Raw genomic sequence first — 27,456 nt, forward strand, 5'->3', positions numbered from 1 at the left:
AAGACGAAAAATCTCCTCAAACATTCGTAATTCAGCTCTAGGTGAAGGAAGATTGTCGTGCGTCATTGCCATTATCTCTTAAGGGTAATCAGGCCGTCCTTTTTGCCCTGCCTTCGAGTGTTTCAGGTTTTTATGATAAAGATTATCTTCATTCTTGGTTTAAACCTAGTTTAATATAAGTTTTGTGTTATTTATTACGTAAGTTTAACCGACAGTTGTAATTCAGGTCTGAGTTGGGGAACAACTCTCGTGTCATCGTTTTTATTTGTTGCTGGGCTTTCGACAGAATTACTTCTTACCCCGCACTAATTTAATGCACTACTTCGTATAACTGTTTCTAAGTTATGCGTCGTCTTATCCTTTGCCTCTACAGCTTCCATCCTAAGCTCTCCAAACCTTAATAAAGTGTAAAATTGTTACAATATGCTGACGATGGTATCATACATAGTTTCTTCACAGCGTGTAATCTGAAATTTTCACCAGCAAAAACAAATGCAGGCGTTGTATTCGATGGAGCCCTGTTTACCTACTCAACTCATGACACTGCAATTTCACACAGATCGCGAAATAAAAACAAAGTTCTAAAAGTACTAGTCCAGTGAGGCCCACTTTACAGATTGTTGAATAATAATCAAAATGCTACCCTACATGCCATAACAAGTTGCAGGCACCGAGCAGTACTTTCTACTAATATGCCACCATCTGATTGACTCAAATTTATATCCTTCGGGTCAATCGTCACATTATTGTCCCATAGTATTCTAGATAATAGACACATAAAATTATTGTCCCATAGTATTCCAGAGAATAGACACATGAAATTTTTAAATTTTAGTTCCATTAATATCTTATCACTTGGCTGACTCCAATTCGTATGTTTTTGGTCTTTCGTCACAAATAAACTCTTTGTAATCGATAATGAAGACAGTCGTCACTTTAGTGTCCCTTTGTAAGCGAGAGCGGAGGCAATCTCTTTACTGTCTCTAAGTAATATAGAGATTAGACTCTTAAAAGTAGTTTTTTATATCTTTTGGGTCAATCGTCACATTGATGTCCCATAGTATTCTAGATAGAAGACACTTGAAATTTTAAACCTTTATTTCCATTAATATCTTACCACCTATTGGCTCTAATTCGCATGTTTTGGGCCATTCATCAAGAATAAAAGTAAATTGTCACTCTCCTAGAACACGTCCATGTCCAAGTTTTATAGCAAGAAAAGTAGCGCCAGTTAAAAAGCTAGTAATGTGACTGCCTTTCATGAACCTATTTCAAGATTGCCATCCTTTGACTATTTTTGACCGTCTTTTCACTGTCTCTTTGTAGCGTGTAGAGTGACGATTGACTTCCTCGTAGGACAAAAAGTAAATTGTTACTATCCTAGAACACGTCCATGTCCAAGTTTTATAGCAAGAAAAGTAGCGCCAGTTAAAAAGCTAGTAATGTGACTGACTTTCAAGAACCTATTTCAAGATTGCCATCCTTTGACTATTTTTGACCGTCTTTTCACTGCCTCTTTGTAGGGTGTAGAGTGACGATTGACTTCCTCGTAGGACAAGCCCATGTTAAAATGGTTGGTCACAAGTGGTAGGTTAATTGGTCAGTTCGGGACTGTCCTGACGAACTGCTGGACATCACCTGCAAATTTCTTCAAATTTTACCATAAAACAGCACAAAAATCTGATGAAATAGGCATCATTTTATTATTAAATAACTATTTTAAAAAACCTTAAATTAATTTATTTTAAATTAAATAGTAAACTAATAATACTCATAACAATTAATTACATATTAATTAAAAGTTTAACATTTGATATCATTTGCATTATCTTTTTCAGATATTGAAATTGTAGCATGATCCTCCACTAAAGAAGGTGGTGGGGTCTTTAAAGGAACTTCTTCCTTTTGGACAACAGGTTGACTTAGAAAACTCTTAACGAAGGGGGAATATAATTTGGGATTCATTTTCTCCTCCTTATCACGTTTCCAAATATAACTCATCGGTATGGCCGAAAGCCATACAAGAAGGACACCCATTAATTTGTACCAATAGAAAGAAACTTCGTAAATAGAAAAATCACGATTACTGCCTAAAGTACCGGTGACAAGAGGCTCCTCGTTAGTGACCAGTGGCATAGAAGAACTAGAACTAATAGAAATAAAAAAGAAGTTGTTGAAATTTATTTACTTTTTGACAAGCAAAGAAACTTACCTGTTTTGCAGCATTCCTTGCATATTGATATTTTCACAACGTTCCAACGAGGTGGGCAAGGGTTCGTATTTTATATAACCAGCCTTAAAGCTCATTTGTGAGTTGATAATGATCCATAACATGACACCAACACTAAAAGCTATCGAGAGAAAAGCCACCTTAAGAAATACATAGAAATAATCAGTTAATGTCGTTAAGATATTAAAGAAATCGTTCTTACTTTGCCACTAACTCTGGGCACAAACATGCCCAATAGAAATACACCCACTACAGCTCCTGTATTAATACCCGTTATCGTAATAATAGTTTGTAATATTGAGGTAAATCTTTGCACCATAAAACCGCCCAATATACAATAGCAACCCATGGCAACAACAAATATTTTCATAATATTATTTGCCCGAGCATCTGTATGCTTAATGAAGGGCTTGATGTAATCAAAATAAACCACTCCGGCTACTGAATTCAACATGGCCGACATGGTACTTAAGGCAGCACTAAAAACACAAGAAATGAAAATACCCGGCATGCCCAACAAGTGACCCATAACATCTTGCACAAAGAAAGGCATCATTTTGTCCGCCTTTTCAACAATCTAAAATTAGTTATAAAAATTAGATTTTTCTTCTGTTAATCTAATAATATATCTATTAACTTACACCTCCTAAAATAGGATCACATCCATAGTATCGAGCAAACATAACCAGTCCAATGAAAGAATTGAAACTCATTATAATGAATACTCCAATGCCAACTATTATAAGGGCTCTGAAAGGAAAATATTGAATGTTAATTAAAGCCTTGATACCCGGTTGTCAGATCTTACAACGTTGTCACCAAATGTTCAGAAAATGTCTAACAATCGTCTGAACTTAAAATTTTTCTTTTGCAACGTTGTCAGAAATAGCAATACTAACAATATTGGAAGTTAAAATTTGTTAGTTTACCCTGTTTATTAGACATTTTCTGTACATTTATAAGATCTAACAATAAACTTACTTTCTAGCTTGTTGCAGTGATGGTAAAGAGACAATTCTTTGAACACAACTTTGATTTAAACCAATATGACCGACCCACAATAATATGCCACCACTAAACAGATTCCAAAATGTTGAACGTATACGAGGATCCATTGAAAAACTGTTATAATAACAAGGACATAAGTATCATTTGCATTTGAAAACTTTTTCATAAAAACTCACTTGAAATCTAGACGTCCACCCTCACCAGCATATTCTAGAACCTTATTTAGGCCGCCCACTTTAAGAGTACCCAAAACACCCACTAACACCACCGAAGAAAGCATAATGCCAGCTTGCACCACATCAGTCCAAACAACAGCTTTAATACCACCCTATAGGAAGTAAAACGAAAATTTCATTTAGAAGCTTATTACATATTTATAAAATTTAAAATACTTACCAACATAGTGTAAAATATACAAATCGAACATACAACTGTATTAATTAAGTGTATATTTATGCCCGTCACTGTAAATGAAAATGAATTTTAATCCATATGTTTTTTAGTAAATAAAGTAGAATAATTGAATTAAAAATTTATTTCCATTTTACCTTGAGAAAATGCCAATGCAGGTACAAATATATAGACCGGTAACATGAGGCAGGCATTCAAAACAAAGGAACCAGTGACTAATTGTCGGGTACGCTTATTGAAACGCAATTCCAAATACTAAAAAAATAATCAAATTGTAAAAATATTACAGCATTCAACAACAATCGATCGAGCATTCAACATCGATCGAAATATTTATAAGATATGTATGTATGTCGAGTGTCGTAATTTGCTTCCAAAACTTAAAGACTTTAACGTTTTTGAACTAATTACCTCATAACAATTTGAAATGTTGTTGTTGTAGAATACTGGTACAATAATATAATTCAAAACTGGAACTACTAGGATTACGGATACCACAAGAAAGAAATATGAAAAACCAAATGAGTAATTCTCAGCTGGAACTGACATAATAGCAATACCCGATAGCTGACTGAAATTAAAAGAAAGTAAATGTTGCTTTAATTAAAATTTTTTAGGTAACTAACTAACTAACTAACTAACTAACTAACTAACAAACTAACGAACTTACTAACTAACTAACTAACTAACTAACTAACTAACTAACTAAATAACTAACTAACTAACTAACTAACTAAATAACTAACTAACTTAATAACTAACTAACAAAGTATCGAACCAACTAAGTAACTAACTAACTAACTAACGTACTAACTAACTAACTAACTAACGAACTAACTAACTAACTAACTAACTAACTAACTAACTAACTAACTAACTAACTAACTAACTAACTAACTAACTAACTAACTAACTAACTAACTAACTAACGAACTAACTAACTAACTAACTAACTAACTAACTAACTAACTAACTAACAAAGTATCGAACCAACTAAGTAACTAACTAACTATGTTCAACACGGATCCACATATTAAAAAATCAATTACATATTAAAAAAGTATGAATGTATAGTCGGGCGTAGCCGACCATATGATACCATACACCAGTCAGTATGTATGTTAAAAATGGGGATTATTTAAAAAATTAAGCATTTTGGTTTGTTTTTTTTAACTTTATTTCGGAATATTTTTACTTTTTTTTTGAAAAAAAAAAAAAATATTTTTTAAGAGGGCTCAAAGGGGAGTATGGCAAAATATGGCCCTATCCTTTAAAAATGTTTTTAAGGGGAGTTAAGTTTTCTTCAATATTATTTATGTGGAATTTAAAAGTGTTATTAGTGTTTGTAAGTGAATTTTGTCTTTTAAGTCATATTCTGAAGGGGAGTTTGTACGGGGGATAGGGTCAAATGAAGCCCGATCTTTACAAAAATCGGTAGTGTCATTTGAAGTTCTATAAAACTAAGTTTTGTCGATTTTTGTTAACATAATGGATCATTTAAATTAATTATAAGCCAAAAGGCCCTATTTGGGGGTACGGTTGTATGGGGGCTAGTCGAAATAATGGACCGATTTTAACCATTTTCAATAGGCTTTGTCCTTGGGCCAAGATAAGCGCGTGTGCCAAATTTCATCGGACGGACATAGCTTAATCGACTCAGAAAATGATTCTAAGCCGATTGGTATACTTTAAGGTGGGTATAGGACGAATATTTTTGTATATTTCAAACATCAGCACAAACCCAATATACCCTCCCCACTAAAGTGGTGTAGGGTATAACAATTATTTTTCTTAATATACATATGTTTATGATAAAACAAATATAATACAGCCGCCTAAAAATTTTATTTCAAATTAATCAGAACGTGATTTCAAATCAACAAATCCAGAAGTGTGCATATATTTTTTCATGAGATAACGTTACATTCAACTCAAAGAAAACCACATAAATTAACTTGTAAGAAATTTTGTTTTCAGACAGTAAAAGATTATGTTGTCTTGTCATATTTCAGTTATAACAAATTGAATTTCTGATGCAACACATATAGAAAACATTTGGAAGTGAGTAATAATAATTTGACTCTTTCAGTATTTGACAGATTTGCATAAGAAAACATATTGAAATTTAACAATGCGATAAAATCTGCTAAATTATGATGAATACTTAAATTAATGTATCATATAAGAAGTAAAAATTTCATGTCAATGCCTCCAAATAAGGTCTTTTAAATATATTTTTTTAAATCGTAGAAATACTCGTGTTTCACTGATTGATCTAATCTTTGCTGAAAAGTGTAACTGTTTATTCTTTCACTTTTTATGTCGTATCTAATCTTTAGATATTTATAATAGACTTACGGTATTAAGAAAATGTAAATATGTAAGAACACACAAGAAAATACATGTAAATAGTGAAACCAAACAGGAAATGTCAAAAATGCCAAAAATTGTTGGGGTTCCCAGCAAAAGTTTGTCAAAATTTGGTAATGTGTATTAGTTATTTAATAGGTTACAATGTAATTAGTATAACTTGTCAATTATTATCATTGTTTCTTTATTTATTAGAATTTTTCTGAATTGTATTTTCTAATATCGATATTAATAAGAACTTTCGGAATAGAGCCTTAAGGCTCTTCGATTATAAGATGAAGTCATTGTTTTTGGTTTTTGAAAAACCATTCCAAGACTGTCAATCTCAATATAAAACAAATATATATTCTTTCTGAATTATTACAATTTCAATCTAAAAACTTAAAAACTTATTTTATAGATCTTTTTAATAGATTTCCAAACATTAGAGACATTTCACACGTAAGTTTACCTAGCTATTAACGATATAGCAATGGGTACAGTTTTCATTTGTTTACTGCCCATTAAATATTCATCTGTAGTATTTTTCGATTTCGAAAAGAAACCAAAATAAACACCAATACCGGCCGATATACACAACATTATAACGAACACAATATAATCGATGGTACCAAAGGTAAAACTTTTTGGTATAATTTCCGCTGCCGTAGCTACGGTACTTTCAATACATGTAGCCATTTTCTAAACACTCAAATACATCTGCAGGATTAAATATAAAATTTGTAGGTTCAGTTTTTCTTTAGTTGTATCAATTATATATTTATCATTTTTTCCCGTTATTTTGCAATATTTTAATACTGTTTACGTAAAATCCGTTAAATGTTACGACCCGTTTAGACCGACAGCTTAACTTTGTCTGATATTAGAGATGCTCTGAACTTAAATAAAGAAGATAATTGCTGTTTTTTATTAATTTAAGATGAAATGACAGTAAAGAAATCTTATCAGATGAATGAAATAAATATGTATGAATGTACAATATAGTCTGATTTTTAGAATTTTGTTCTCTTACGTTTGCCAGGGATTTGCATTTTACAATTTTATTTATAATACTGAAGATATCTTCTATGTATATATTTACATATGTAGGTATATATATACCTAGAATTGTCTAAGGTTATATTTTATTAAATATTAGACGAATAGATACTACATACATATAATACTTAAAAAGTTATATCTATATTATATACGATATGTACGTAAATATTGAAATAAATCATTTCAATCTACATTTAGATGTAGTTGGTTGTTTATAAGAATTTCGGTTGTCAAAAGTTCTATGGACTTTAAGAAGGACCTGAAAAAGTACATTAATCATTTGCGACCATTATTTATAGTAGGTGATGTAAGATGTGGAAACTAGTGCAGGTATAACAATGGTCTGTTAGTCCCCAGATTAGATTTTTAATGGCTTGGAATATTTATTCGTTGCGTATCCAAAATCTAAAATATACATTTATTACAACACTTAAGTTGGTCACTTCAAAATAATAAAAAGAGATAATAGTTTTGGTATTAGTACACACCGACTAAAGCATTCTGGGTTCTTTCCTAAGTGTGTTACATTTTCTTATTTATATTGACAGCTTCTGCAGAAATAGTTTTTAAAAGTGGTTTGTATAGACCTATTCTCTAAGACTATGTATTGAAAATGGTCCTTAACATACGGACTAATTTATATAGTGTGGAAAGTTGAGATCAACTTATTAAGTCATTAGACCAATGGGTGGACAGTTCATTAACACAAAATCATATGCACGTCTTTATCTATCTATCTATCTATCTATCTATCTATCTATCTATCTATCTATCTATCTATCTATCTATCTATCTATCTATCTATCTATCTATCTATCTATCTATCTATCTATCTATCTATCTATCTATCTATCTATCTATCTATCTATCTATCTATCTATCTATCTATCTATCTATCTATCTATCTATCTATCTATCTATCTATCTATCTATCTATCTATCTATCTATCTATCTATCTATCTATCTATCTGTCTGCCTGTTCGTCTGTCCGTCTATTTGACTGTTGTTAAACGATAGAATATCATAGATCTTTTGTTAAGGAATATGTAAATGCAATTTCGAGAAAGATTCATATTCTGAAGGGTTTCTTTTAGTCGAATATCACTTATGAAGAGAGTTTTCTATTAAAAACTGTTTAGGAAATGTATAAATTAAAACCATGATAAAAATATTTTTACCATGATTAAAACTATCTTTAATTCTTTATGTTTAGTAATATTAATTTCAAAAAAGGAATATTATTTAAAAATAGATTAATACTTAAATATATTGAAATGTACAAAAATATTCCAGTAACATTTCCATTGTTTAAAACAAGCGAAAGACTCTAAGATTATTCCTGGATGTCGGCAGTTATCACAAAAGTGTTTACGTTCTGCATTTAATACGCATAATAAATTAAATTAAATTTTATTTTTTTTTTTTATAAATAAAAGTAAAATTAAAATAATTCTCATAGAATGATAAGAATATTTTTAAATTAGAGCTAAAAATATTTATTAATATTTAAAGCAATTCTTTTTGAAATATGAACAATTTTTTTTTATAAAAAAAAAATCTAAAATATTTCAATTCAGAGTGATTTCTATATAAAATTTTGAAAACAAAAACTATTTATGTTTCTTTAAGTAAAGCGGTTCCGAATTTTTTTAGTAAAATTTACATTCATGGTGACTCAGGTCATTTAGATTTTTTGTCAATGCTACTGAAGCAGAAGCAAATCGGCTTAAAATAATAATTTCTTTTTGCAACTACAATGTGCCAAATATCTATTAAAATGTTTTATAGTTAAATAGTAAATAGAGATGTATACGTAGTAGGGAAGCAAATAATGGATGAATCTGTGAAGTGTGATAAAATTTTATGATCATATCATAAAGATGTTATAACAATAAACATAGGACGTTTTATCAGTGTTATTGTATAAAGATATTTTTGTTTGTTAACTTAAAATATAAACAGATTTATTTTTGAATATAGACTGGACGATATATAGGAGTGACATGGAACTAATGGCTTTATAAAAGCGTGATTAAAAACAATACAATGGGAAGGATGATATCTCGAAAATTATATTTTTATATTTAGAATATGTAAAATGTAAAAGCGTAAAAAGTTTACTTCTATTTATTAAATAATAATTTATTAAATCTTAAATTAAATAAAAAACTAATAATTCTCATAATAGCTAATAAATAAATGGAAAATTTAACATTTAAGATCACTTCTATTTTCCTTATCAGAAATTGAAATTGTAGCATTATTCTCCGCTAAAGAAGGGTGAGGTGTTTTTAAAGGTAATTCTTCCATTTGAGCAACAGATTGATTTAGAAAAATTTGCACTAAGGGGGAATACAATTTAGGAATAATTTTCTCCTCATGATCACGTTTCCAAATAAAACTCATGGGTATAGCCGAAAGCCATACGAGAAAGACACCCATTATATTATACCAATAGAAGGATATTTCGTAAATAGAAAATTCACGATTACTACTTAAAGTACCGGTGACTAGGGGCATTTCGGTAGTGGTAAGAGAAATGGGAGCGCTGGTACTACTAAAGGATAATATAGGTTAATATTTGGATATTCAGTTTTATTTAAATAAAAAACTTACATGTTGTGAAGCATTTCATGCAAATTGAGAGCTTCACAGCGCTCCAAAGAGGTGGGCAAGGCTTCGTATTTTATATAACCAGCCTTAAAACGCATCTGGGCATGGATAATGATCCATAACATGACACCAACACTAAAAGCTATCGAAAGAAAGGCCACCTTGAGAAATAGACAAAAATTAGACTCGAACGGAAAGATCTTAAGTAAATATTACTTACCTTGCCATTAACACGGGGCACAAACATGCCCAACAGAAATACTCCTACAACAGCTCCTGTATTAATGCCCGTTATAGTAATAATACTTTGTAAAATCGAACTAAATCTTTGTACCACAAATCCGCCCAATATACAATAGCAACCCATGGCCACTACAAATATTTTCATGATATTATTTGCCCGAGCATCTGTATGCCTAATAAAGGGCTTGATGTAATCGAAATATACTACTCCAGCTAAAGAATTCAACATGGCTGACATGGTACTTAAGGCAGCACTGAAAACACAAGAAATGAAAATACCCGGCATGCCCAACAAGTGGCCCATAACATCTTGCACAATGAAAGGCATCATTTTGTCTGCCTTTTCAACAATCTGAAAAAAGCGTTGTTAAACTAAGATTTTTGTTTTGTTTAAAGGAAATATAAACATTAACTTACACCCGCTAATATGGGATCACATCCAAAGTAACGGGCAAACATAATCAGTCCAATGAAACAGTTAAAACTCATTATAATGAAAACACCAATACCAACTATAATTAAGGATCTGAAAGAGAAATTGTAGAACTAAATAATGATCTTTCTTTAAATTAAAACAAACTTACTTTCTAGCTTGATGCAATGAAGGTAAAGAGACTATTCTTTGTACACAACTTTGATTTAAACCAATATGACCGACCCATAAAAATATGCCACCACTAAACAGATTCCAAAATGTCGAACGTACACGAGGATCCATGGAGAAACTAAAATAGCAAAAACATAGTAAATCAAAGATATCATTTTAATCTGAAACAAAAAACTCACAAAAAATCCAAACGTCCACCCTCATCAGCATATTCCAGAACCTTGTTAAGACCACCCACTTTAAGAGTACCTAAAACAGCCACCAATATCACCGAAGAAAGCATAATGCCAGCTTGCACTACATCAGTCCAAACAACAGCTTTAATACCACCCTATAGAAAACGAAAGTCCATTAACTTATTTAAATTCCTTGAACTTCCTCGTACTACTCACCAACATCGTATAGAACATACAAATCGAACATACTACCGTTTTAATTAAATGGATATTCATGCCCGTCACTGTGGAATGGAAATGAATTTTAATTAAAAATCAAGTTTAATTAAGAAATTTATTTTGCATTTTATCTTGAGAAAATGCCAAAGCCGGTACAAATATATAGACGGGTAACATGAGGCAGGCATTCAAAACAAAGGAACCAGTCACTATTTGTCGCGTACGTTTATTGAAACGCAATTGTAAGTACTAATAATAAAAGAAAAAATAATTAAATTTTAAAGATATTTCATTTAGATCTACGGTCAAATTGTTGCATTCTCTACCGATCGTTATAGTTTTGTTTTTTTTTTTAAGTTTTGAATTACTTACCTCATAACAATTTGATATGTTATTGTTGTAGAAGACTGGTACAATAATATAATTCAATATTGGAACTACTGGGACTATGGACAAAACCAGAAAGATATATGTAAAACCAAATGAGTAACTCTCGGCTGGTACTGACATAATTGCAATACCGGAAAGTTGACTGAAAAGTAAATATAAAAGAGGTTTAATTATAAAGTCCTAATATATCTCTAAAAGTGTGTAAGATAATCAAGAAAAATCTTCCCTATTGTCCCTTAATATTAGAATTTACTAAACTCCTTCATAAGGTCCCTTTATACGATAACACTTTAAGGTGGAAGTACACAAGAGGATTTGTGGCGGTAAAGCGTTTTACGCTGTTCAAACTTTTCGCGCTGATCGGTTGCGGACGCGTCAAGAGTTGTTGAATTTTTTTTGCGGCGGACACGTTGCAAACTACAGTGTGATTTTTTTGAATGAAAATGCACGATTTCAACTTTTTTGACAAAAGCCCACTGCGTCAAAGCATTACGCGCTTTTCATACCTACTTCACATTCTACATCTTTTATTAATTTTTTCATCATTAAACTCATTTATTCTAAATACGTATTATATAAAGAATATTAAATGTCAAAATCAGCTGACAAAGAAAGTAGATTTACTTTAAACATTCTACGCATCAAGGCATAATACGCTTCTGTGCTACTTATTTGGCAGACGCATAGAATGCAAGAAAGCGTAGAACGTGTGGTGTTGATCTTCGGCTTAAGGCCGGAGGTCCACACAACGCATCTTCGCGCCTAAACATTACGCGCTTTTTATACCTACTTCGCGTTCTACGCTTCAAGTTACATGCTACGCTTTTAAAGCGTAAAATTTTTGTTTTATTTTTAAAAAAACTTCGCCTTTTTCTACAGCTTTTATTAATTTTTTCATCATTTAACTAATTTTAATTTATTAAAATTGATAAATACGCATTAAAAAATAAAGAATATAAAATGTCAAAATGAGCTGACAAGTTCGTGCGCCGCTTGTGACGCTTATAAAAGTAGAAAGTAGATCTACTTTAAGCATTTCACGCGTCAAGGCATTCTTCACCTTTGTGTTTGTAACTTTCAGCATATAAATACATTGATTCTACTTTTTTGACAGACGCATAGAATGCGAAAAATCGTAGAACGTGGGGTGGACCTCCAGCTTAATGAAAAAGTAAAATGAAATTATATCCGCATAACAAAAATGAGAATAAAAGTGGTATGATTTAGTATATCTATGTTTACACTATTGGTAAAAAGTAATAACAAAGTAAGATGGAAACAGCTGTTTCAATATTTTCGTATGTTTTTATATAAAAATACAACCCTAATCTAATGCGACTTGCTGGTTTTTTGAATAATTAAAAAAAGTAAATAGAGTGATACGACTGTCAAAATTTTTCATTCGTATTTTCTGTTAATGTGTAATGGTTTTATTACATATTGCGTTTGGATGATCCAATTCGTACTCTTTTACACAAAATGTTTTGATTCTAAAATTTAATGATTCTAGGCTCAGCCCAAGGTAGAGATGTGACTTCATCACTACAACAATACAAAAACTACTTTAGTGGGCAGGATATATTGGGTTTGTGCTGATGTTTGTAAAGCATAATAATATTGGTCCTATACCCACTTTAAAGTATACCAATAAGCTTAGAATCATTTTTTGAGTCTGAGTAACCTTGTAATCAAACTACAGGTAAAAATTTTCAATAATTCAATCACATTTGGCAGAGGATCTTCTATTGTCCCAGGGACCAAGCCTAATTGAAAATGGTTAAGATCTGTCTATTATTTCACCTAGCCCCCATACACCTGAACCTCCGAATAGGGCTTGTAAACCTTGTAATCAAACTAAAGATCACATTTTGGAGATAATAGGTAATACCGTAGACGAAGCCTATTGAAAATGGTCCATTATTACACCTAGCCTCCATAGGTATATTATGAAAACTAAATTACACTTTACTTTTTGTAACAGGTGTAGGGTATATGGTCGGCCTTGCCCGATTATAATTTCTTACTTGTTTTGTACTAGAATTAGCTTACTGTCAAAAATTACATTTTAAATGTTAACAATAACAACTTTTGACAGAAAGCATACTCTAAACAAAAATAAATAAATAATTAGCTGCTTTATCACAATCACCACTTTTATTATGACATGTGCTGCACGATAATAAATAGGTCAGGTCTGTCAGAAACTCTTTATATATAAATATATGTAGGTATATTTGGAACTTATAAGTCTTTGCTCTTATAAGATTTTGAGATTATCATATACTATTTAGAAGTAATTTTTGCATCCTTCAAATTACTTTTTTATATTTCAGAGAAGTTTCGCCACCTGCTATTTAACATTAACCGATTTAACTGAAATTTTAAGCTTGGAACCATGTTAAAATACTTTTTATAAAATCATTAACTTACCTTGCTATTAAGGATATTGCAATGGGTATAGTTTTCATTTTCTTACTGCCCATTAAATATTCATCAGTAGTATTTGATGATTTCGAAAAGAAACCAAAATAAACACCAATACCGGCCGATACACACAACATCAATACGAATACAATATAATCGATGGTACCAAAGGTAAAACTTTTTGGTATAATTTCCGCTGTCGTAGCTACGGTACTTGCTATACTTGTAGCCATTTTTGTTAATCGCCTTAATTCTAAATTTTATCAAGGACTAAATATAAATTTCTAGTTTATATTTAAAATTTTGTTTATTTTATTTATATTAAAACCGTATTCGTATATTTTTGTTGCACATATATCGCGACCCGTTAAGACCGACAGTTTATACTTTTCTGATACTAAAGATGCTGTGAACTTAAATAAAGTTGAATAATTATTTAAGATGAAAAAACAGTAAAGAAATCTTATCAGATAAATGAAATGATTAGGTATGAATGTGTATATAGATAGATTTGTAGATTTTCGTATTCTTACGTTTACTTAGCAGGGATTTCCATTTTACAATTCTAAGGTTATATTATATTAATTCAAATATTAGATGAGTTGGTACTATAATACATATGTATATAAATAGCTATATCTATCTTTATATGATATCTATATAAATACGCAAATTAATAAATTATTTGAATCTTAGTTCTGGCTATTTGTAAAAATTTCAGATTACAAAGTGTCTATTAATTCTTAATTAAAAATTAAGAAATCAATAAAGATTTAATCAAATCAATATTTGGCATTTAATTCCCCCCAAGTCATGTTATCTTAATAAAAAGTCTAATCTTGGGGTTATTGCGGTCCGGGAAAAAGGTGCTGCCAGTACCTTAAGTATGCCAGTACCTTAAGTAAACTGGTAGTGTCACTTCAATGCTCGGATATTCCATGGAATGATTTGACATGGGTTCGGACCAGAGGATCACATACTTTGGGACTACCGGTGGTTAATTGCCCTCAGGACTGGCTGGTCAGTTGGTTAAGATTCCTTCGGGATCCATGTATTAGCAGTGTTTTAAACCCAAATTTTAGGGGAAAGTGAGTTGCGGGTATAAGACTGATGGACGGTATCAAGCATAAGATATAAGTTTATGTTAAATGTATATGATACAAGATGAGTGAAGAGGTATACGCGTCGTGCCTAATCGTTAATACCAGATTTACCACAGTGTGTTCTATGTGAGTAAGAACAAAGTCTTTTTTTTTTGAAATCGTACTTCGGTATACCGGTAATGTCTTTAGATGCTGTTACCGACTCAACAGAGGTCATCACCTCTGCGTGGTTGTAAATGGAAGTGATGTTTTACATCTCGAAAGTTAAGCGATAGGGCAGTAATGCACAGAGTTTGAGCAAAGTGCACCTATACTGGTGCACCATATACGTAAATTTCCACCGGTGTGTAAGTCGTCACAGAAGCTCACTCAATAGTTGAACAAGACCACCGTGAAGTTAAGGCCAAAACGACATGTCTTCGTGTAAAGCTCTTCGTCATTTATTTAATATCTAATATACTGTGTAATGGATTTGACTAGGATTAGAATGATGATATATTTAAGAAAAATTATGAGGCCTTATGAATCATACAAGTTTGATCACCTGTTCGGTTTACAAATAAAAATGTTATTTCACAACTAATAAGGTAATATAATAAACATTCAAAATGGAGCATTGATAAGTCATATTCACCTATACGTGTGTTATTATTGAAAGTCTCGCCATTTTATTGACAAATCGCCGATATTTACATACGAGTTTACACGTGATTTTCATGACATTCAGGTACCATTTTGTAGTCTGTCTATTAGTAAATGTTAATAGATCCTAGGTCAATTTATCGCCCCTTTAATCGCCGTAACTTAAAGAATACAACTTGAGTCTGAATCTCATTTTGGTGCCAATATCCTCGATAGAAAAGACAACACCACACCATATTTCCTAATTTGTAAAGAATTCAATTATTTAAAATTCTTAGAAATCTAAAAAAATTATTGTATCAGACAATTTCTATTAAAATTTCGTCATGAATATCAAAAATCTCATCAGTTTTTTCTTTTCAAGACAACTAAAATCTGTCAAATATCTAATAATATATAATTAGTTGATAATTGTATTTAGTAAAATAAATAAAGACGTATGTATACGTACTAGAAGAGCAAATAATCTGATGAATCTTGTGAAGTGTGATAAAGTTTTATGATCGTATCATAAAATGGTTATAAAGATAGGTTATAAAGAGTTTGTTTCTCTTAAAATTCTAAAAGAGAAAATATCTTCAGTTCTTTTAGTACTAAGTAATAACTTAAGTTAATTTCATCATGATAGTTACGAGACGAAGTTGCTGATTAGTCTTTAACAGAATGTTAAGAAAGAAAATGTCATTATTTCTCTAAGCAGTTCGGATTGATAAATTGTCTAATTGTTATGTAAAGTTCTCTAGGGTTCCTTAAAAAGGAAACCAATTATAAATTATAACGGATCCGATTTCTATAAGGAATAAAATTTCGGGCTGTGTATTTAAAAAAAAATTGGCAGTGACCTACACCTTACAATGTTGTTTTTGTTGTAAAAGGTTAGCTGTAACTGGATGTTCTTCCCTGGGGAAAGAATTTCCGGTTAATACAGCTGTTGCTAAGTTGACAATTTTTGGCCGATTGGTGTACGGTTTTTGACCTAAACAAGTTTTATATAAAACTAAATATCTCCTTCGTACTACAATCTGACCAGAAATTATTCTATTCCCCATAAATCCTGCGAATGTCTTCATGATGTCCTTCTAAACCAGATGTTCCATAATTATTATTAGGAAGTTAATTTGATCAATGTAAAATATATTAAGGTTAAATCAAGCTTATTGTTTCCTTTCGCATTATAGTGTATAGTATCCTTTTGTTTATAATATAGTTCCAGATCTTGCTATTCATGTCTGTGATTCCTCGCTAGTTGGTTTTGTTCGGAAGCTTAAGTCGTTCCTCCGGGATTCTATGCCATATCCATATTTGATCAACTATAAGGAGATTTAGTTTTTCACTCGATAGCTTTTATAATTTCGCAGCCTCAACAAACCCAGAATCTACAGAAAGTGATGTGTTGTTAAGAGTCGGATAGTTTGAAAGATAATACCGTTACTTTGCAGAAAGCATATCGATGTAGTTTTGAGCCCAAAGTAGTAGTGTGGGTTATGCTATGTATACACTATTGTAGGATCTTACAACGTTGTCTTATAACAGTGTAAACTTACAAATTTTGTCTTTGAATATTGTCAGCAATGCTTTTTCTGACAACGCTGCAAAAGAAAAATTGTAAGTTCAGACGATTTTTAGACATTTTCTGAATATTTTACTGACAACGTTGTAAGATCTGACAACCGTGTATCACGGCTTTTAGTCTCTTAACAATTCTTTGTATGTTATTTGCCCCTTTCTATTTCCTCTCACTGTAGATTGAATTGTAATACCAGTAGTCCACGTGAGAATCGAGGTTCAAATAAAGCGATTGCAACATTGTTCTGGTATTATATGTTTTGACCGAGTCTTCTCGCAGGTCTTGTTAGATAACGTCACCGTTTGTTGCCTTTAAAACTTAAATGTAGCATAAGACAGCATCTGTAAGTATAGGTTTCAACCTTGATCCAATCTTTTCGTTTAGTGTAGTTTAGGTTGATAAGAGGATGTATAGTATCTCAAGAAGATAGAAACCTAGGCTACTATTGGGACTATCCGTTATGTGTAGCATTTAGAAGACAATACATAATTGGACCAGGCGGGATTTTAAACTTGATAACATCGTATCTTTTTTAACTTTTTATGTCGCTATTTGTATGCGTATAATTATACCACAAGTGATATGACCTGTCAAACTTTTGTGTAATAGAGAACGTAAAATAAAAATCATTGAGATCTTTTAGTTTCAAAACTGCTATTTAAAAAGTTCAACATTTATTAGAATAGGTTTAGGTTATTCCAAAGAATTAAAACTCAGTTTAATCCATAGTTCAGTTAGTTTATTTATAAAATATTAAACGAAATTAACATAATATTTTACGTAATTTTATATAAAAAAAATCTTGCTGATTATACCCTACACCACTATAGTGGGGAGGGTATTATGCGTTTGTGCTGAAGTTTGTAACACCCAAAAATATTGGTCCTAGACCCACCTTAAAGTATACCAATCGCCAAAGAATCACTTTCTGAGTCGATTTAGCTATGTCCGTCTGTCCGTCCGTCTGTCTGTCTGTGTGTGTGTCCATGTAAACCTTGTGCGCACGCTACAGGTCGCAATTTTCAAGATAATTTGATGAAATTTGGCACATACCTTTTTTTTTTGGTTCAAGGACGATCACTATTGAAAATGGTTGAAATCGGTCTATTATTTCTCCTAGCCCCCATACAACCGTACCCCCCGAATCGGGCCTTTAGGCTCATAAGTACGTTAAATGTTTTATAGTGTCAACGAAAATCAGCAAAAATTAGTTTTATAGAACAATAATTGACAATACTAATTTTTATTGTGATCGGGCCTCATTTGACCCTAGCCCCCATACAGACTCCCCTTCAGAAAATGACTTGATGGTCAAAATTAACTTATAATTACTTATAAAACGATTAAAATCTGCATAAATGACTTTGAAGTAGACGTAAATTCATCTACAAAAATTTATAAGGATAGGCCCATATTTACCCCTTCTCCCCTATGAGCCCTCTTGTAGAAAATCTCTCTTTTTTGTCAACAATAAGTAAAAATATTCCACAATAAAACAAATTAAATGCTTTATTTAAAAAAAAATCAAAATTTTAACATACTGACTGGTGTAGGGTATCATATGGTCGGCAATGTCCGACTATAAATTCATACTTGTTTTAAAATTAATATTATTTAATTAATAATAATATTATGATTTTCCTTTTTCAGTTATTATAATCGTAGCATTTTCCTCCAAAGGTTGTGGGGTCCTCAAATATACCATTTCTTCAGTTTCGATAACAGGTTGTCTCAGGAATCTCTTAACAAATGGTGAATACAATTTCGGGTTCATTTTCTCATCTTTATCTCGCTTCCAAATAAAGCTCATAGGTATGGCTGACAGCCAAACAAAAATGGCTCCCAAAAGTTTATACCAATAAAAGGAAATTTCGTAAATAGAAAATTCACGATTACTGGATAAAGTACCGGTAACAAGAGGTTTTTCAGTGTTAGTTAAAGATATAGGGGTGCTGGTGCTAAAAAAATTAAAAAGAATTTATAATAAATTGAAAATGTCATATTGGATAAAAAAAAAAAACTTACATATTTTTTAGCATTTGAGGAAAATTTAGGGACTCACATCGATGCAAAGATGTGGGCAGGGGTTCGTATTTTATTAGGCCCGACTTAAAACGCATTTGAGCATTAATAATTATCCATAACATGGCACCAACACTGAAAGCTATCGAAAGAAAAGCCACCTTGGAGAAAAATTTTAATCAAAATTATATTATTTAAACATTCAATTAATCCTTTTCCTTACCTTACTATTAACTCTCGGCACAAACATGCCCAATAAAAATACCCCCACTACGGCTCCAGTACTAATGCCCGTTATTGTAATAATAGTTTGTAAAATTGAGGTAAATCTTTGAACTATAAAACCGCCCAATATACAATAACAACCCATGGCCACAACACATATTTTAATTATACTATTTGCTCGAGCATCTGTATGTCGTATAAAGGGTTTAATATAATCGAAATAGACCACACCTGCAACTGAGTTCAACATGGCCGACATGGTACTTAAGGCGGCACTGAAAACACATGAAATAAATAGGCCCGGCATACCCGACAAATGACCCATAACGTCTTGTACAAAGAAAGGCATCATTTTGTCAGCTTTTTCAACAATCTGAAATATAATTATGTTTATAATATCTATATAAGTTCTTTCTAATAAAAATTTTAATAACAACTTACTCCTCCCAATATGGGATCACAACCAAAGTAACGTGCAAACATAACAATTCCGATAAAAGCATTAAAACCCATCATCAATAAGATACCGACGCCAACTATAGTTAAAGCTCTGAAAAAAATCATTATAATTATTTACCTATAACCTGTTTCTATTTCTTTTCAGATTAAAAATCTAAACTTACTTCCTAGCATGATCCAATGATGGCATGGAGACAATACGTTGTACACAACTTTGATTTAAGCCAATATGGCCCACCCATAGTAATAGTCCACCACTAAATAGATTCCAAAATGACGAACGTACACGTGGATCCATAGAGAAACTATAATATATAAATATTCCTATTAATAAAAATTTCGAAAAAGGATCACAAAAAAAAAATTTAACTTAAAATCAAGACGTCCTCCTTCACCAGCATATTCCAGAACCTTGTTTAATCCACCCACTTTAAGAGTACCTAAAACGCCCACCAAAACAACCGAAGATATCATAATGCCCGCTTGCACTACATCAGTCCAAACGACAGCTTTAATACCACCCTGGGAAAAAATTAACAGTAAATAATTGAATTTATGTTTTCGAATAAAAATTTAATCGAACAAATGATCGATTTAATAAGTGGTTTCTGAAATTTTTCTCTTTAATTCACATCTTTTTTTCGAAATTTCTAATACTCACCAACATGGTATAGAATATACAAATGGAGCATATGGCGGTATTTATTAAATGTATATTTATGCCCGTAACTGTAAATGAAAATGAATTTTAATTAAAAATCAAGTTCAATTAAAAATTTATTTTCATTTTACCTTGAGAAAATGCCAAAGATGGAACAAATATATAGACCGGTAACATGAGACAAGCATTAAGGACAAACGATGCTGTAGCTAATTGGCGGGTCCTTTTATTGAAGCGCATTTCTAAATACTGTATAGATAGATTGATGGATAGAGGGATAGATAGATAGATAGATAGATAGATAGATAGATAGATAGATAGATAGATAGATAGAAAGATAGATAGATAGATAGATAGATAGATAGATAGATAGATAGATAGATAGATAGATAGATAGATAGATAGATAGATAGATAGATAGATAGATAGATAGATAGATAGATAGATAGACAAAACAATTTTTGTATTTTGCCAACCCTATTATCAATACTAGACTTCCGTTAAATCTTATAAAAATTTCATTACGAAACATCTTTCCTTTGATGACAAATTAAAACGTTTTACTCAAATTTTTTGGGATGGATTTATAAAATATATGAGAATAATTACAACAGTATCGCCACGTGTGACAGTTCTGATTACTTGTCTGGAACTTACCTCATAACAATTTGATATGTTATTGTTGTAAAATACAGGAACAATAACATAATTTAAAATAGGAATTACGAAAATTATAGAAACCACCGTAAAAACATAAGTAAATCCAAAAGCATAATTTTCCGCAGGTACCGACATAATAGCAGTACAGGAAAGTTGACTAAAAATTTAAAATAATTTATCATATTATCATAAATCCATTTAATTTCCTCCCTTACCTTGCTATTAAGGATATTGCAATGGGTATGGTTTTCATTTTCTTACTGCCCATTAAATATTCATCTGTAGTATTTTTCGCTTTCGAAAAGAAACCAAAATACACGCCAATACCAGCCGATATAGACAGCATTAAAACGAATACAATATAATCGATGGTACTAAAAGTAAAACTTTTAGGTAAATTTTCCTGTACCGTAGCCACGGTACTTAAGATGGTAGTAGCCATTTTTCTTTTTGTTAAATAAAAAAAATCCGTTTCACAAGTTTAATACATAAAATAAGCACTAATTTTATTAATTATTCGAGTTTTACTCCAACATATTCTGTGTTATTTTTAAAAGTTATAATATTTTTCGGTAGCCGTTATATCCGTGTCAGTAGAGACCGTTAACTCTTACTTCTCTAGTGTTAAAGATGCTTTTTTTTATCTAAAATGAAAACATAATCATTTTTATGTTTTTTCTTCGAGATGAATTGACATTTAGAAAATCTTATCAACTTCATAAAAGGCTTTATTGCACAGTGTTCTGCATTTATTATGAAGTAAATTAAAATTTTTAAAAATAACACTTTCCACCACAAATATCTAACAAATTGTTTACTTAGTGCAGGTTTCGTAAGGCTCAGTTAAACTAGGCTTAACTTGCTGTTAGATTAAACTCGGAACAAATTTAGGCGGATTTTAACCGAAGTTTGTGTTTTTTAGTTATGGATTTAAGATCAGTTAACTTTTTTAATATTGCCAACTTTACGCTACCAACTAGCTTAAGACTAGTCGCATGACTCTTCCTGTGGGATAAGTGAAGCAATATTTTTCTAATAATTTATGCAAAAAGATTCAACCTTTCAGCATTAAATTGTCCTTGTCAGAATGTATTATGTTTACATGGAACGTTACACTGTGCAATAGATATACAGTTATGTAGAATTATGTTGCCCTAAATTTTAGTTGGGGATTTGTGTTTTATAGTTTTGTTTATAATTTTCGCTATATACACGATTACACATGAAGTCTATGCTACAAGATATACATATAAAAGGTGTTACAAAATTTACGCAAAATGTTCACGGACTATTGTCAAATAATACACGTTTTTTGAAATCTACAAAATATCAAAAGCATCTATTAACCCAGAAAAAATGATTTGTATTTGACCAGTTTCATCTTTTTATACCCACCATCAAAAAAGATAGGGGGGTATATTGATTTTGTCATTCCGTATGTAACACATCCAAATATTGCTCTAAGACCCCATAAAGTATATATTCTGGGACCTCGTAAGATTCTAAGACGATCATCTGTCTGCCTGTCGTCTGTTTATGGCATGATAGCGTCCACAAAATAAGAGATATTGAGATGAAATTTTCCCAAAATATATTTTATTGATCAGAAATGTTTGGTATTGAAAATGGGCAAAATCGGTCAACGATTTCACATAGCCCCCTACAAATGTACCCCCCGGAATATTGTATAAAGAAATTCAAATATTCACAAATTCGTTGGTTTTTGTTGTCTGAAATAAAATACTGCATTATGGCGGACATAGGACAATAATTGGCCCTACCCCCCATATAAGGTTCCCTTTAGAAAATGACTAAAAGCTGATTGCTGGCTTAAAAATGGAAATATAGCGATGAAATTCGACATACATAAGTTTTGTGCGAGCCAATATCTCTCCACCAAATTTTATGAGAATCGGTTCACAATTGACCCTACCCCCCATATAAGGTCCCCTTCAGAAAATTACTTTAAAGCTCATTACTGGCTTAGAAATACAAAAATAGCGGTAATATTTAACAGAAGTATAATTTATACTAGCTAAAACCTCTCTACTAAATTTTATTTGGATTGGTCCATAATTGACCCTACCCCCCATATAAGGTCCCCTTCAGAAAATGACTTAAACGCTGATTACTGGCTTCAACAAACGAGTATAGCGATGAAATTTGACACTAGTAAGTGTCTTACTAGCCAAAACCTCTCTATGAAATTTTAAAGGAATCGGTTCATAATTGACCCTACCCCCCATATAAGGTCCCCTTCAGAAAATTATTTTAACACTCATTACTGGTTTCAAAATAAGAGTACAGCGATGAAAATTCCCAGAAATAAGTTTTATACGAGGCAAAATCTCTCTACCAAATTTTATGTGGATCGGTCCATAGTTGGCCTTACCCCCCATAAAAAGTCCCCCCAAAAAATTTCTTTCATGCACATTACTGGCTTACAAATAGGATTATATAAATATACGAATATAGCGAAGAAATTTGACATAAGTAAGTATCTAAGGAACCAAAACTTTTCCACCAAATTTTATGTGGATCAGTCTATAATTGACCCTACCCCTCATATAAGGTCCCCTTCAAAAAATTACTTTAATGTTCATTACTGGTTTAAAAATATGAGTACAGTGATGAAATTTCCCAGAAATAAGTTTTATATGAGGCAATATCTTTCTACCAAGTTTTATGTGGATCGGTCCATAGTTGACCCTACCCCCTTAAAAAGGCTCATTAATGCCTTTAAAATGCGAGTATAGCGATGAAATTCGACACTGATAAGTTCTATAGGAACCGAAATCTCTCTACCAGTTTTTATAAGGTCAGTCCATAATAACATTTATTAACATTTCGTACTTATCTATATATATTTTATACATATTTTATACTAAGTACATAAAGATTTATTAAAGAACTTTACCTTACTCACATTTTAAAATTATTTAAATATTCGCACATTTTTTTAACAGTTTTTATCTAATTTATTTCTAGTTTATTTGCACGACATTATAAACAATTTGAAAATTAACTTAAATAAATAATAGAGAAACAAATTAAGTTCAAAGATTTGTTTAACTTACGAGGAACTTACTAATCATGTAACGCCTTAAGCTAATAAATCTTATCTTATTATTATTTAAGGGAAACCTGAGATAAATAATACACATATTTAGATAAAAAATACAAATCTAAATTGTATCTATTTAAATGTGATGGGAATTTTAATAATGTACACAGTACATAATAGTCCTATTGCTTCAGTTTAGTAGTAATAAAATTAATTTCCTTAGTATCACCCCTAATGGCTTATGACCCCTTTTATGACTTATAGGGAGGTTTGGAGGTAATGATTTCTGGCAATTCTTCCTCCACCTGAGCCAATTCATAATTCACAAATGGTTGAATAAGAGGCGATAGAAGTTTAACATCAAATTTGGCTCCTTTTTCGGGAGTTAATATATAACTGAAGGGTACACCGACTCCAAAGACAATTAAGGTACCTAAGACCACATACCAATTAAAAGACATATCCAGTATATTGAAGGCTTTATCTGTAAGGTCTGTACTTTCCACAGCCATATTTACCAAAGGAGAGGTATTGCTACTAAAAACAGAAATTTTTACAAAATATTTCAAACAATTAAGAAATTAAAGTTTAAACTTACAGTGTTATATTCAAATCAGGACAATATTCCACTGAACTGGGTAAGGTTTTATAATGTAAACGACCTTGAGCCGCTAATACAATAATTAACATTGCCAACATGCTGGAGACAACAGCATAAAAAGCGGCCTTACCATGAGCCTTGGGCACCAACATACCCATCATAAATACACCGAAAACAGCGCCAAAAGTAACACCACCAATCGAATAGACCATTTGTAAAATAGAAGTGAATTTTTCGACAATAACACCCGCCAGAATACAATATACGCCAGTGAATAGGACCAATGCCTTCATAATTAAATTGGCACGTCTTTCGGTATGTTTAATTCTAGGTTTAATATAATCAAAATAAACAATACCAGCTAAGGAGTTCATACTGGCCGACATGGTACTTAGAGCAGCACTGAAGACACAGGATATAAATACGCCGGGCATACCTTTCAGATGACCCACAACGTCTTGCACAAAGAAGGGCATTAATTTATCGGCCTTCTCTACAAAACCAGCAGCTAGAGGATCACAATCATGATAACGGGCATACATAACAATACCGGTTATACAATTAAAGGCCATGATTATAACGAAACCAAAACCGAATATTATCAGGGAACTGAAAAGGGGGAAAAAGATATTTATTATAAAATACTATGAAACAACATTTTATAAATAGAAATACTTACTGTCTGGCATGTTTTAATGTTGGCAAAGAAACAATTCGCTGTACACAACTTTGATTTAGGCCCACATACGAAGTCCACATTATAGTGGAACTAATAAAACAATTCCAAAATGTCGAACGAGTAGTAGCATCGAAAGCAAAACTATAATAAAATACAATTAATGCAAGGTTTATGAGCAAAATATTTCTATGAACTTACTTAACATCTAATCTACCGCCTTCTGCAGCTATACGAAAGACCTCACCGAAACCACCAACTTTATAAGCACCCAAAATACCCACCAATACGACAGAAACGACCATAATAGCAGCCTGTACTACATCGGTCCAAACGACAGCTTTAATGCCACCCTATTGTTGTTAAATTATTATGATTAGGATTTTTTAAATTAGTTCAGGATTTCAAGGAATTTATAGGTCAAGTCCTACTTACAAACATTGTATAAAACACACAGATGGAACAGACAATGCCATTGATCAAGTGAATGTTGATACCGGTAACTGTGAGAGAAGAAGAATGACTTCAATAAATAATTTAAATTAGTGGATACTTTGCAATGATGATGCTTCTTCGGTCTTGGACAGATCTATCTATCTATCTATCTATCTATCTATCTATCTATCTATCTATCTATCTATCTATCTATCTATCTATCTATCTATCTATCTATCTATCTATCTATCTATCTATCTATCTATCTATCTATCTATCTATCTATCTATCTATCTATCTATCTATCTATCTATCTATCTATCTATCTATCTATCTATCTATCTATCTAATAAGCATTGATGTAAATCCACAGAAATCTTGATCTCTAGACCAAACCTCTTCCACTTACCTTGAGCAAAAGCCAATGCGGGTATAAAAATAAAAACCGGTAACATAAAGAATAGTGTCACCATGAAAGCTACCGTCAACAGTTCACGGGTTTTACGATTGAAACGCAATTCTAAATATTCGTAACAATTCGAAATACCATTATTATAGAAAACGGGTATAATCATCCAACAAAGCATGGGTATTGTCACAACCGTTGAGACCACATTAAAAACCCAATTAATACCATACGAATACATTTCCGCCGGTATAGTCATAATAGAAATACCCGAAAGTTGACTGGCCACCAAAGAAATGGCTATGGGTAATGTTTTCATCTGTTTGCCGCCATGTAAATATTCCTCGGTGGTCTCTTCACCTTTCGAAAAGAAACCAAAATATACACCGATAGCGGCGGAAATGCATAACATAAACACGAATACGGTATAATCGAAGGTATTGAAAGTGAATTGTGTAATGTCACTAAGGACCGAGCCGGTAGAGTTTAACAGCGACATTTTGATAACGACCAAGTGTAAAGTTTAATTATATCTTAAGTTATTATTTCATGGATAGCACAATTTAATTAAATTTTTTTCGAATATCCTTTTTTCGTTTTAATTTGTATTCCACTCTCTAAACGTCCGAATAGGTTAATCTTGTTGAACTGTTTTAAATAAAATCTCGCAAAATCAGTTGATTTTTTAAAATTCTGTCATGTTTATAAAGAGTTTATATTTTCTTTTATTTCACTTTTTATCAGTAATGATTTTGCTTAAATTATATTCTAAAACGAGCCCGTTTTAAAATACTGCTTCTTGAATAAATACTATCGATGTTTGTAAAATAAAAGCTGTGTGTGTCTCGTTTAATTTTTATCTTTATTGGATCATAATTACTATTCTAAAGTCAAATTTCTTTAAAGACTGTTTAATAGATAAAAATCTTGTTTAAGATTACTTATTCATATTGTGAGAGCACTTTTCTTTAGGAGATTATATATTGTTCTTAAATAAGTACTTTCGGATAATTTGTTTTTATTTTCATTCTTTGGACTGAAAATAATACAGACACAAAAAAGATAATAAATTTCAAACATACACTGTGAAAAATTTAACTATTTATAACTCTTAGTGAATACTAGGGCTTGGCCCAAATCACTTGTATATCAGAGCAACGGCATTCATATATTTCGGTTAAATTTTGGAATTCGTTAAGTTA

The 27,456-nt window shown here is 31.5% G+C and overlaps 3 protein-coding genes across 4 annotated transcripts; all 3 read right to left on the reverse strand.

The window, feature by feature from the left end:
• Positions 1 to 1,681: 1,681 nt before the first annotated feature.
• Positions 1,682 to 14,261, reverse strand: LOC111686885. Its single transcript, XM_046947909.1, is given in 20 exon segments — positions 1,682 to 2,149; positions 2,213 to 2,370; positions 2,433 to 2,807; positions 2,872 to 2,980; positions 3,212 to 3,352; positions 3,415 to 3,566; positions 3,635 to 3,702; positions 3,787 to 3,904; positions 4,061 to 4,220; positions 6,471 to 6,700; positions 7,486 to 7,502; positions 9,275 to 9,618; positions 9,678 to 9,835; positions 9,895 to 10,269; positions 10,335 to 10,443; positions 10,502 to 10,642; positions 10,704 to 10,855; positions 10,917 to 11,168; positions 11,292 to 11,451; positions 13,740 to 14,261. Coding segments are annotated over 20 exon segments (3,792 nt in total). The 5' UTR covers positions 13,967 to 14,261; the 3' UTR covers positions 1,682 to 1,803.
• A 4,414-nt stretch (positions 14,262 to 18,675) lies between these two features.
• Positions 18,676 to 21,574, reverse strand: LOC111686884 (sodium-coupled monocarboxylate transporter 2-like). The gene is made up of 10 exons (XM_023449278.2): positions 21,288 to 21,574; positions 21,070 to 21,229; positions 20,544 to 20,661; positions 20,413 to 20,480; positions 20,122 to 20,273; positions 19,916 to 20,056; positions 19,734 to 19,842; positions 19,291 to 19,665; positions 19,071 to 19,228; positions 18,676 to 19,003 (listed from the first exon to the last, which is right to left on the reverse strand). Exons 1-10 carry the CDS (start codon positions 21,512 to 21,514, stop codon positions 18,676 to 18,678), a joined length of 1,836 nt encoding a protein of 611 aa, XP_023305046.2. The 5' UTR covers positions 21,515 to 21,574.
• Positions 21,575 to 24,043: 2,469 nt separating this feature from the next.
• LOC111686883 (sodium-coupled monocarboxylate transporter 2) lies at positions 24,044 to 27,022 on the reverse strand. Of its 2 annotated transcripts, none has more exons than XM_046949589.1 (6): positions 26,258 to 27,022; positions 25,849 to 25,916; positions 25,615 to 25,766; positions 25,417 to 25,557; positions 24,735 to 25,346; positions 24,044 to 24,670 (listed from the first exon to the last, which is right to left on the reverse strand). In XM_046949589.1, exons 1-6 carry the CDS (start codon positions 26,751 to 26,753, stop codon positions 24,388 to 24,390), a joined length of 1,752 nt encoding a protein of 583 aa, XP_046805545.1. In that variant the 5' UTR covers positions 26,754 to 27,022; the 3' UTR covers positions 24,044 to 24,387. The 2 variants fall into 2 exon arrangements, with proteins under 2 accessions (XP_046805545.1, XP_046805544.1); XM_046949588.1 differs by having other exon boundaries at positions 24,044 to 24,673.
• Positions 27,023 to 27,456: the final 434 nt, after the last annotated feature.

Source organism: Lucilia cuprina, chromosome 4 (genome assembly GCF_022045245.1).
Source record: "Lucilia cuprina isolate Lc7/37 chromosome 4, ASM2204524v1, whole genome shotgun sequence".
Classification (NCBI taxonomy): domain Eukaryota; kingdom Metazoa; phylum Arthropoda; class Insecta; order Diptera; family Calliphoridae; genus Lucilia; species Lucilia cuprina.

Coding starts and splice junctions, on each gene's coding strand:
- LOC111686884 (XM_023449278.2), bottom strand. CDS start 21,514: ATGGCTACTACCATCTTAAGTACCGTGGCTACGGTACAGGAAAATTTA. Junction 19,843..19,915: donor TCATTGGATCATGCTAGGAA/GTAAGTTTAGAT, acceptor GATTTTTTTCAG/AGCTTTAACTATAGTTGGCG. Junction 19,666..19,733: donor GTGATCCCATATTGGGAGGA/GTAAGTTGTTAT, acceptor ATTATATTTCAG/ATTGTTGAAAAAGCTGACAA.
- LOC111686883 (XM_046949588.1), bottom strand. CDS start 26,753: ATGTCGCTGTTAAACTCTACCGGCTCGGTCCTTAGTGACATTACACAA. Junction 25,917..26,257: donor CGCATTGGCTTTTGCTCAAG/GTAAGTGGAAGA, acceptor CTTCTCTCACAG/TTACCGGTATCAACATTCAC. Junction 25,558..25,614: donor GGCGGTAGATTAGATGTTAA/GTAAGTTCATAG, acceptor ATTTTATTATAG/TTTTGCTTTCGATGCTACTA.